This window comes from Petromyzon marinus (genome assembly GCF_048934315.1).
Source record: "Petromyzon marinus isolate PM22_M1 ecotype Great Lakes invasive population chromosome 68 unlocalized genomic scaffold, UKy_Petmar_22M1.pri1.0 chr68_unloc.1, whole genome shotgun sequence".
NCBI lineage: Eukaryota > Metazoa > Chordata > Hyperoartia > Petromyzontiformes > Petromyzontidae > Petromyzon > Petromyzon marinus.
The window spans coordinates 1,604,648-1,616,842 of NW_027422597.1; the positions used below are offsets into that span (position 1 = coordinate 1,604,648).

Consider the following 12,195-nt stretch of genomic DNA (forward strand, 5'->3'; position numbering starts at 1 on the left):
TCTTCTCGGCCACGGTCATGCCCTCCCTTCTCTACGCTTGCGAAACGTGGACCCCCCTAATGGAACATCTTCGCCGGTTAGAAACATTTAGGCTGGCCTCCCTATGATCCAGCCTGGGTTGAACCAGACTGGATTGTGTAAGGAGCTCACAAATCCTTGAAAGATCTGGGCAAGGTCCCATCGGTGAGCTCCTCTGGCAGGCAACGCTGCATTGGCTGGGTCATGTAGCCCGCATGCCCAGCCACCGCATGCCGAAACAGCTTTTGTTCGGCCGGATCGAGGGGGTTAAACAGGCGCCGCACGAGCTAGAGAAGAGATGGAGTGATGTGTTACATGAGGACGTGGAGCTGAGTGGACTTGCCAATGACTGGTACCAGCGGTGTCAAGATCGGCCTCTGTGGAGGAGGCTCGTGAAGGACGCTGCTGGGCAGTTGGATGCAGTCGCCCTCCAGCAACAACGGAGGGCAGAGGGGCGACGCTCACAACAACGAGCGGAGCGCCGGGTGGCTAAAGCACAGCAAGTTGGCACAGCAGGGGGCTCAGGTGGTGCATCGGCCAGTCATCTCAGTCAGTCGACCCGTGGCACCTGCTGGGTCTGCCCCGTGACCTCCTGCCAGCGGGCGTTCGACACTTCACGTGGCCCCAGGGTGCACATGGCCTGGCACAAGCGCCGTGGTGACGTCACCGCCACTTAGTGGCGAATGGCGGTCGTTGATGGTGGAGGTGATGGTGAAGATGATTGTGGGGGTGGTGACGTTGGTGGCTGTGGTGATGGTCGAGGAAGCGGTGGTGATGGTGGTGTTCGTGTGTCCTCTCTCTCTCTCTTGGGGAGCGGTGGCAGAACGGTGAGCGCTACGCTGCACTACGAACTTAGCGACCCGAGTTCGATTCTCGCTCATGGTCAACACCAGTGACGATCATTTTAACCGGTCCTGGGCCTCCCCTAGGTCAACTCAGCCTCAAATGAGGGACCTGGTGTGCGCTGTGTAAACAGCCTGTTACAGGCTACACGTGGGATCTTTGCCTATGTCTCCCCCACAGATGCACTATGATGCCGGAGACTACATCATCAGGCAAGGAGCGAGTGGAGACACCTTCTTCATCATCAGCAAAGGGCAGGTAACATGGCTCACGATGGCCGTGTGGGTGGGGTTCACGATGGCCGTGTGGGTGGGGTTCACAATGTGCGTGTCAGTGGGGGTTCACGATGGCCGTGTCAGTGAGTGGGTTCACAATGTGCGTGTCAGTGAGTGGGTTCACAATGTGCGTGTCAGTGAGTGGGGGTTCACGATGGCCGTGTCAGTGAGTGGGTTCACAATGTGCGTGTCAGTGAGTGGGTTCACGATGGCCGTGTCAGTGAGTGGGTTCACAATGTGCGTGTCAGAAGGGGTTCACGATGTGCGTGTCAGTGAGTGGGTTCACGATGGCTGTGTCAGTGAGTGGGTTCACAATGTGCGTGTCAGTGGGGGTTCACGATGGCCGTGTCAGTGAGTGGGTTCACAATGTGCGTGTCAGTGAGTGGGTTCACAATGTGCGTGTCAGTGAGTGGGGGTTCACGATGGCCGTGTCAGTGAGTGGGTTCACAATGTGCGTGTCAGTGAATGGGTTCACAATGTGCGTGTCAGTGGGGGTTCACGATGGCCATGTAGGTGGTTTCTGGATGTACTGATGATGTTGCTGTTGACAATGTTGCTGACGATGATGATGCTGATGATATTGCTGGGCAGGTGAATGTAACGAGACAGGCCGAGGGGGTGAGTGACGAGCCTGAGCTCCTAAGGTCCCTGGGAAGGGGAGATTGGTTCGGAGAGATGGCGTTACAGGGGTGAGTTACTCACCCACCCACTCACCCACACACTCACCCACACACTCACCCACACACTCACCCACACACTCACCCACACACTCACCCACACACTCACCCACACACTCACCCACACACTCACCCACACACTCACCCACCCACTCACCCACACACTCACCCACACACTCACCCACCCACTCACCCACCCACTCACCCACACACTCACCCACCCACTCACCCACACACTCACCCACACACTCACCCACCCACTCACCCGCACACTCACCCACACACTCACCCACACACTCACCCACCCACTCACCCACACACTCACCCACACACTCACCCACACACTCACCCACACACTCACCCACCCACTCACCCACCCACTCACCCGCACACTCACCCACACACTCACCCACACACTCACCCACACACTCACCCACACACTCACCCACACACTCACCCACACACTCACCCACTCACCCACCCACTCACCCACACACTCACCCGCACACTCACCCGCACACCCACCCACCCACCCACTCACCCACACACTCACCCACCCACTCACCCACACACTCACCCACACACTCACCCACACACTCACCCACACACTCACCCACACACTCACCCACACACTCACCCACCCACTCACCCACACACTCACCCACCCACTCACCCACACACTCACCCACCCACTCACCCACACACTCACCCACACACTCCCCCACACACTCACCCACCCACTCACCCACACACTCACCCACACACTCACCCACCCACACACTCACCCACACACTCACCCACACACTCACCCACACACTCACCCACCAACTCACCCACACACTCACCCACACACTCACCCACCCACTCACCCACACACTCACCCACCCACTCACCCACCCACTCACCCACCCACTCACCCGCACACTCACCCACACACTCACCCACACACTCACCCACACACTCACCCACCCACTCACCCACCCACTCACCCACACACTCACCCACACACTCACCCACACACTCACCCGCACACTCACCCGCACACTCACCCACACACTCACCCACACACTCACCCACACACTCACCAACACACTCACCCACTCACTCACCCGCACACTCACCCACACACTCACCCACACACTCACCCACACACTCACCAACACACTCACCCACACACTCACCCACACACTCACCCACTCACTCACCCGCACACTCACCCGCACACTCACCCACACACTCACCCACACACTCACCCACACACTCACCAACACACTCACCCACACACTCACCCACACACTCACCCACCCACTCACCCACACACTCACCCACACACTCACCCACCCACTCACCCACACACTCACCCACCCACTCACCCACACACTCACCCACACACTCACCCACTCACCCACCCACTCACCCACACACTCCCCCACACACTCACCCACCCACTCACCCACACACTCACCCACCCACTCACCCACACACTCACCCACCCACTAACCCACACACTCACCCACCCACTCACCCACACACTCACCCACACACTCACCCACCCACTCACCCACACACTCACCCACACACTCACCCACACACTCACCCACACACTCACCCACACACTCACCCACACACTCACCCACACACTCACCCACCCACTCACCCACACACTCACCCACACACTCACCCACTCACCCACCCACTCACCCACACACTCCCCCACACACTCACCCACCCACACACTCACCCACACACTCACCCACCCACTCACCCACACACTCACCCACCCACTCACCCACCCACTCACCCACCCACTCACCCACACACTCACCCACACACTCACCCACTCACTCACCCGCACACTCACCCACACACTCACCCACACACTCACCTACACACTCACCAACACACTCACCCACACACTCACCCACACACTCACCCACCCACTCACCCACACACTCACCCACACACTCACCCACCCACTCACCCACACACTCACCCACACACTCACCCACCCACTCACCCACACACTCACCCACCCACTCACCCACACACTCACCCACACACTCACCCACTCACCCACACACTCCCCCACACACTCACCCACCCACTCACCCACACACTCACCCACACACTCACCCACCCACTCACCCACACACTCACCCACCCACTAACCCACACACTCACCCACCCACTCACCCACACACTCACCCACACACTCACCCACCCACTCACCCACACACTCACCCACACACTCACCCACACACTCACCCACCCACTCACCCACCCACTCACCCACACACTCACCCACCCACTCACCCACCCACTCACCCACCCACTCACCCACCCACCCACTCACCCACCCACTCACCCACCCACGCACCCACACACTCACCCACACACTCACCCACACACTCACCCACACACTCACCCACACACTCACCCACACACTCACCCACCCACTCACCCACACACTCACCCACCCACTCACCCACACACTCACCCACACACTCACCCACACACTCACCCACACACTCACCCACACACTCACCCACACACTCACCCACACACTCACCCACCCACTCACCCACCCACTCACTCACCCACCCACGCACCCACACACTCACCCACACACTCACCCACACACTCACCCACACACTCACCCACCCACTCACCCACCCACTCACCCACCCACTCACCCACCCACTCACCCACACACTCACCCACACACTCACCCACACACTCACCCACCCACTCACCCACACACTCACCCACACACTCACCCACACACTCACCCACACACTCACCCACACACTCACCCACACACTCACCCACACACTCACCCACCCACTCACCCACCCACTCACCCACCCACCCACTCACCCACCCACCCACTCACCCACCCACGCACCCACACACTCACCCACACACTCACCCACACACTCACCCACACACTCACCCACACACTCACCCACCCACTCACCCACACACTCACCCACACACTCACCCACACACTCACCCACACACTCACCCACACACTCACCCACACACTCACCCACACACTCACCCACACACTCACCCACCCACTCACCCACACACTCACCCACACACTCACCCACACACTCACCCACCAACTCATCCACACACTCACCCACCCACTCACCCACCTACTCACCCACACACTCACCCACCCACCCACTCATTCAACCACCAATCCATTAATCCACTTACTCACCCACCCACTCACTCAACCGACTGTAGGGGCAAATGATGTTAGCGAGCACCTATGAAGGCCGGCACTGCGGCAGACGAGTGGGTGGGCTGCCAGCACCACGCCCGGCCGCCTTTGTCTCCCTAGTGGCGATGTTCACACACCGCACCAGGTACTCATTTGAGGCTGAGTCGACCTAGGGGAGGCCCAGGACCGGTTCAGATAATCGTCATTGGTGTTGGCCGTGAGCGGGAATCGAACCCGGGTCGCCAGGTTCATAGCGTAGCGTAGCGCTAACCGCTACACGACCGCTCCCATTCAACCTCTCACTCGTACACACTCACCCAACCACCCACCCACTCATGCAGACACTCACCCACTGACTCACCCACTCACTCAACCACTCATCCACTCGCTAATTCACCCACATACTCACTCACCCACCCACCTTCCCATTCATCCACTCACACACCCTTCCACTCACTCACCCACTCACTCACCCACTCATTCACTCACCCACTCATTCACTCACCCACCCTATCACACACTCATGCATATTCTGCTGTTGCTGATAATGGTATTGATGATGGTAATGCTGATAATAATAATGATGATAATGATTGTGGTAATGATGTTGATGATAATGATAATGATCATGGTGGTCATGATGATCGCCATAATAATGATGATGATGATGATGGTAATAATGGTGATAGTCATGGTGATAATAATGATGGTAATGATGATGATGGTGGTCATGGTGATAATCATGATGATGATAATGATGATGATGACGAGCCTCTGTTGCCACGTGTGTGTCCCTGCCCACAGGGAGGACGTGAGGACAGCCAACGTGATCGCAATGGAGCCAGTCACGTGCCTGGTCATCGACAGAGAGTGAGTGAGTGGATAGGCGCAGCAGTGGCTACGAGATGTTAATTCTCTCGCTTGGTCTGTAGGAGGTTCGCGGGTTAGCTCCCTCGCACGTGGAAGAATTGGTTAGTTTTTGTGCAGATGTTTAAAATGATTTTCAATCATGCCATTAGTTGGAATGAAAGTAATCTCTTAATATAAACGGAGGGATGTTTTTTTTTCACAATCATTAGGTGTGTGCAGCTTGTAAAACCAGTTAATTTGTACCGATGATAAATTGGCAAAAATTGAAAATACTTGTCGTGGTGTCAGGACTCATGTTTGAGAAACCCACTTTGGACTCCGAGTATAGATGCAAACCATTGGCGTTCGACAACATAGCCGCTGCAAAATCAGGGCATTAGTGATTTTGCTCAATTAAGCACATATTTTTTTCGTGATACAAACTTAAAGTCCGTGGATCCCGGACCCTGCGAGATGTTAACGCCCTCGCCTGGAAACCAGGAGGGCATCGGTTCAATCTCGACCCTGACGATACCTGCTGCTGTATATTTGGAGTCTGCATCTCTCTCTCTCTCTCCCCAGAGAGAGAGAGAGAGATGCAGAGTTATTTGGCTGCTGCTGCAATACATTTCCACGTGATGACGATATCAGCCAATTCCGTTGAGTTATCGATTGTGGTGGTCATGTCGCTTCTTAAAAAGAGCTACGTAGCTAAGTGGGCCTTGTACCTGGTAAACATTAATAAATAAAAAATAGTTGAGTTTTACTATGGGTCTCTATGAGTATGGGTCTCTGCGCGTGTCTGTGGGTTTCTATGGGTCTCTGCGGGTTTCTATGGGTCTATATGGCTCTCTGGATCTCTGTGAGTCTCTATGAGTATGGGTCTCTATGAGTATGGGTCTCTATGAGTATGGGTCTCTATGAGTATGGGTCTCTATGAGTATGGGTCTCTATGCGTATGGGTCTCTATGAGTATGGGTCTCTGTGCGTCTCTGTGGGTTTCTATGGGAATCTGTGGGTTTCTATGAGTATGGGTCTCTGTGAGTATGGGTCTCTGTGCGTCTCTGTGGGTTTCTATGGGTTCATATGGGTCTCATTATGGATATCTGTAGGCCTCTATGAGTATGGGTCTCTATGAGTATGGGTCTCTGTGCGTCTCTGTGGGTTTCTATGGGTTCATATGGGTCTCATTATGGATATCTGTAGGCCTCTATGAGTATGGGTCTCTATGAGTATGGGTCTCTGTGCGTCTCTGTGGGTTTCTATGGGTTTATATGGGTCTCTGGATATAGTATGGATATCTGTAGGCCTCTATGAGTATGGGTCTCTATGAGTATGGGTCTCTGCGCGTCTCTGTGGGTTTCTATGGGTTTATATGGGTCTCTGGATATATTATGGATATCTGTGGGTCTCTATGAGTATGGGTCTCTATGAGTATGGGTCTCTGTGCGTCTCTGTGGGTTTCTATGGGTTTATATGGGTCTCTGGATATATTCTGGATCTCTGTGGGTCTCTATGAGTATGGGTCTCTATGAGTATGGGTCTCTGCGCGTCTTTGTCGGTTTCTATGGGAATCTGTGGGTGTCTATGGGTCTATATGGCTCTCTGGATCTCCATTGGTCTCTATGAGTATGGGTCTCTATGAGTATGGGTCTCTGTGCGTCTCTGTGGGTTTCTATGGGTTTATATGGGTCTCTGGATATAGTATGGATATCTGTGGGTCTCTGTGAGTATGGGTCTCTATGAGTATGGGTCTCTGTGAGTATGGGTCTCTGCGCGTCTTTGTCGGTTTCTATGGGAATCTGTGGGTTTCTATGGGTCTATATGGCTCTGTGGATCTCTGTGGGTCTCTATGAGTATGGGTCTCTATGATTATGGGTCTCTGTGCGTCTCTGTGGGTTTCTATTAGTCTATATGGCTTTCTGAATATCTGTAGGCCTCTATGAGTATGGGTCTCTATGAGTATGGGTCTCTATGAGTATGGGTCTCTATGAGTATGGGTCTCTATGCGTATGGGTCTATGTGCGTCTCTGTGGGTTTCTATTGGTCTATATGGGTCTCTGGATATATTCTGGATATCTGTAGGCCTCTATGAGTATGGGTCTCTATGAGTATGGGTCTCTATGAGTATGGGTCTCTATGAGTATGGGTCTCTATGAGTATGGGTCTCTGCGCGTCTCTGTGGGTTTCTATGGGTTTATATGGGTCTCTGGATATATTCTGGATATCTGTAGGCCTCTATGAGTATGGGTCTCTATGAGTATGGGTCTCTGTGCGTCTCTGTGGGTTTCTATGGGTTTATATGGGTCTCTGGATATATTATGGATATCTGTAGGCCTCTATGAGTATGGGTCTCTATGAGTATGGGTCTCTGTGCGTCTCTGTGGGTTTCTATGGGTTTCTATGGGTCTCTGGATATATTATGGATATCTGTAGGCCTCTATGAGTATGGGTCTCTATGAGTATGGGTCTCTGCGCGTCTTTGTCGGTTTCTATGGGTTTATATGGGTCTCTGGATATATTCTGGATATCTGTGGGTCTCTATGAGTATGGGTCTCTGTGCGTCTCTGTGGGTTTCTATGGGAATCTGTGGGTTTCTATGGGTCTATATGGCTCTCTGGATCTATGTGGGTCTCTATGAGTATGTGTCTCTATGAGTATCAAGGTCACGCGTTTTAGAATATTTGACTGCTGAGCTGCCATCATTTGTGATGGTCAGGTCGCTTCCGATGAAAGAGAGTTGGCGCTTTACCCGGTAAATTAAAAAAACATAAAATAGTTTAGTTTTTAGTTTAGAGCGTGGGGAGATAAAGGTGGCCGAGCAGGGTGGTGGGGGGGGGGGAGAGGTTGCATGCTGGTTCAGACCACCCCACCATCACCACCACCACAATCTATCGACTACTCGGCCAACAGCACTGGACCCCGACAGCCTGTGTGAGCTACAAGGGGGAGCTCTAGCTGCCTCTGTTGCATGATCTGTCTGCTTCGTGAGGGGGGCAGACGTGGGGCAGATGTAGGGCAGATGTGGCTCCTGATGGCCTTAGGGTGTGGAGAGGGAGAGAGAGAGGGGAGAGTGGGGAGAGATGGGGAGAGTGGGGAAAGAGTGGGGAGAGAGAGAGGGGGAGAGAGGGATGGGGAGAGTGTGGAGAGAGGGGGGAGAGTGGGGAGAGAGAGTGGGGAGAGATGGGGAAAGAGAGAGGGGGAGAGAGGGATGGGGAGAGTGTGGAGAGAGGGGAGAGAGGGGGGGGGAGAGTGGGGAGAGATGGGGAGAGAGAGGGGGGAGAGAGGGATGGGGAGAGAAGGGGGTGAGAGAGAGGGGGGAGATGGAGAGAGAGGGGGGGAGAGAGGGGGGGAGAGAGGGGGGGAGAGAGGGAGGGGAGAGTGTGGAGAGAGAGGGGGGGGAGATGGGGAGAGGGGGTGGAGAGAGGGGGGGAGAGAGGGGGGGAGAGAGAGGGGGGGGGAGAGAGGGGGGGGAGAGAGACGGGGGGGAGATGGAGAGAGAGGGGGGGGAGATGGGGAGAGAGGGGGGGAGAGAGGGGGGGGAGAGAGGGGGGGGAGAGAGGGGGGGAGAGAGAGGGGGGGGGGAGAGAGGGGGGAGAGAGGGGGGGGAGAGAGAGGGGGGGGGAGAGAGGGGGGGGGAGAGAGGGGGGGGGGAGAGAATCGGGGAGTCGGGAGAGAGAGGGGGAGAGAGGGGTGGAGAGAGGGGAGGGAGATGGGGAGAGAGGGGGGAGAGGGGTGGAGAGAGGGGGGGAGAGAGAGGGGGGGAGAGAGGGGGGGGAGAGAGAGGGGGGGGAGAGAAGGGGGGAGTCGGGAGAGAGAGGGGGAGAGAGGAGGAGAGAGAGACGGGGAGATGGGGAGAGAGGGGGGAGAGTGGGGAGAGAGAGGGGGGAGATGTGGAGAGAGAGGGGGGAGAGAGGGAGAGAGGGAGAGAGAGGGAGAGAGATGTGGAGAGAGAGAGATGTGGAGAGAGGGGGGAGAGTGGAGAGAGAGAGATGTGGAGAGACGCGAACTGCTGAGTGTGTCTCTGTCTGTGTACATCTGCAGACAAAGACAAAGATCCCCCGTGTAGCCTGTGACAGACTGTTGGGGCAAGTGGCTGTTAGTAGCCAGCAGCACCGGCTATGAAGTTCTAGCGGCACTGTGGCACACGAAGGTTGTGGGTTTCAGTTTAATTTAATTCAGTTTCATTTATTTGGTATAGAGCCCTGTGAGCCATTCGGCTCTTGAATCGGAGTGCAACCACAAGAACAAACAAAAACATAAAAAACATGAACAAGAAAAACATCTTAAAGTGTTCTAAGTGACTGTGTGCAAACAGAAAATCCATGCAAAAAAAACATAAAAATATTCTAGAAAAAGCACCGTTACACCAACACTGTGTGCGAAAATCCCAGTGGGATGCAAAGTCAAACAACAACAACAACCACAAGACAACTAAGATTAAGGCCATCAGTCTAACTCCGTACTACAACATTCTTAGAATAAGGCCATCAGTCTAACTCCGTACTACAACAACAACAACCATAAGACAACTTAGATTAAAGCCGTCAGTCTAACTCCGTACTACAACAACAACCACAAGACAACTTAGATTAATGCCATCAGTCTAACTCCGTACTACAACAACAACAACCACAAGAAAACTTAGATTAAGGCCATCAGTCTAACTCCGTACTACAACAACAACAACCACAAGACAACTTAGATTAAGGCCATCAGTCTAACTCCGTACTACAACAACAACCACAAGAAAACTTAGATCAAAGCCATCAGTCTAACTCCGTACTACAACAAAACAAACATGGCCAAACCAAAAAAACTTTTGCGAAATCACCAAAATAAATAAAGCCATAAAAGCAATGTAACGGTGATCATAGGAACTGTGACCGAATTTTTAACAATACACTACATAAACAACATGTAACACCAAACCCTGGAGCCATAGCTGGCTGCATGAGTCACTCCACAAACAACAGAAGCATCAGTCGGAATATCACATTTTTCAATGCACCTTTTAAGATCAGCACGCTAAATCAAAATACAGATAATACTTTGCAGCGGTCAACCGGAGCGAAACATTTTATTTTATTTTAGGCCACTGAATAGCAGTGGCAGCTAGGGGTGTACAACTCCTCTAGAGCAGTTTTGAGTGAAGCTCTCATTGGTAGCGATTCAAGTTGCAGTTTATTGGCGATAGCATTCCAGACCCTGGGGGCATCAATAGCAAAGGCCCTTCCTCCGGTTTTTGTACGGCAATAGGGAATGTGAAGCTGGCAAATGAGCGAGAACCTTAGGTCAAATTTGTTCTTTGAAACAGAGAGGAGATCCAGCAGCAGGTAAGTCTGCGGAATTTGTTTGTAAGTACATCGTGAATAAATAATATCTGGTGCACAAGCCGTCGATCATTAAGAGATGTTAAGTTTGACCCAATGTAGAGATCACAGTTGTGAGTCCTATACGGGCAGTTCAATGCCAAATCTTAAGACCCAGTGATAAACGGAATCAAGCTTCTTCAGTACAGATCTTGGGGCTGATTTATACACGATGTCACATTAGTCAAGTAGAGGCAGTTTGGTAGCTTTGATCAATTCCAAACGGAAAATAGCGGGGAAGCAGTGCTTGTGTCGATACAGAAAAAAAACAATTTTTATTTTTGTCTTTTTTACCAATGCCATGGCCAAGCACGACGCCCGTCGCGCCTTTGTCTGCCCAGCGGCGAAGTTCTTCACGCACCACCACTGCACCGGGCGACTCAATTGAGGCTGAGTCGACCTAGTTGCGGCCCAGGACCGGTCCAGGCAATGACCACCGGGCGTTGGTGGTGGGCCGTGAGCGGGAATCGAACTCGTGTCTCCGTCTAGCCTGACCACTGCGCCCACCCGCTCCCCACTATCGCTGCCTGAGCGTGTCTCTGCGGCTGCGTCAGCTGCACTGCCCCTAGCGACGATTGTGCTGGACCGGTCATGGGCCTCTCCTATAGGTCGACTCGGCCTCAAATGAGTACCTGGTGCGGTGGTGTGTAAACAAAGGTGGCCGAGCCGGTAAAAGGTAACATCGGCAAGTCCACTCAGCTCCACGTCCTCGATGTACCACATCACTCCATCTCTTCTCTAGCCCCGTGCCTCTTGTACCACATCACTCCATCTCTTCTCTAGCCCCGTGCCTCCTGTACCACGTCACTCCATCTCTTCTCTAGCCCCGTGCCTCTTGTACCACATCACTCCATCTCTTCACTAGCCCCGTGCCCCCTGTACCACATCACTCCATCTCTTCTCTAGCCCCGTGCCTCCTGTACCACTTC

General features: G+C 53.7%; 1 protein-coding gene across 4 annotated transcripts in view; it reads left to right on the forward strand.

Annotated features, from left to right (window-relative positions):
- The window catches only part of LOC116958029 (cGMP-dependent protein kinase 1-like), a 295,703-nt gene that overhangs the window by 248,977 nt on the left and 34,531 nt on the right, over positions 1–12,195 (forward strand). For 2 of the 4 annotated variants that reach the window (XM_076058101.1, XM_076058102.1), the window contains exons 6-8: positions 1,042–1,119; positions 1,728–1,825; positions 5,850–5,915. In XM_076058101.1, coding sequence (XP_075914216.1) covers positions 1,042–1,119; positions 1,728–1,825; positions 5,850–5,915 — 242 coding nt within the window. Of the gene's footprint in view, positions 1–1,041; positions 1,120–1,163; positions 1,357–1,649; positions 1,830–5,849; positions 5,916–12,195 lie in introns of those variants that run through there. The other 2 variants (XM_076058103.1, XM_076058104.1) reach the window with 2 other exon arrangements.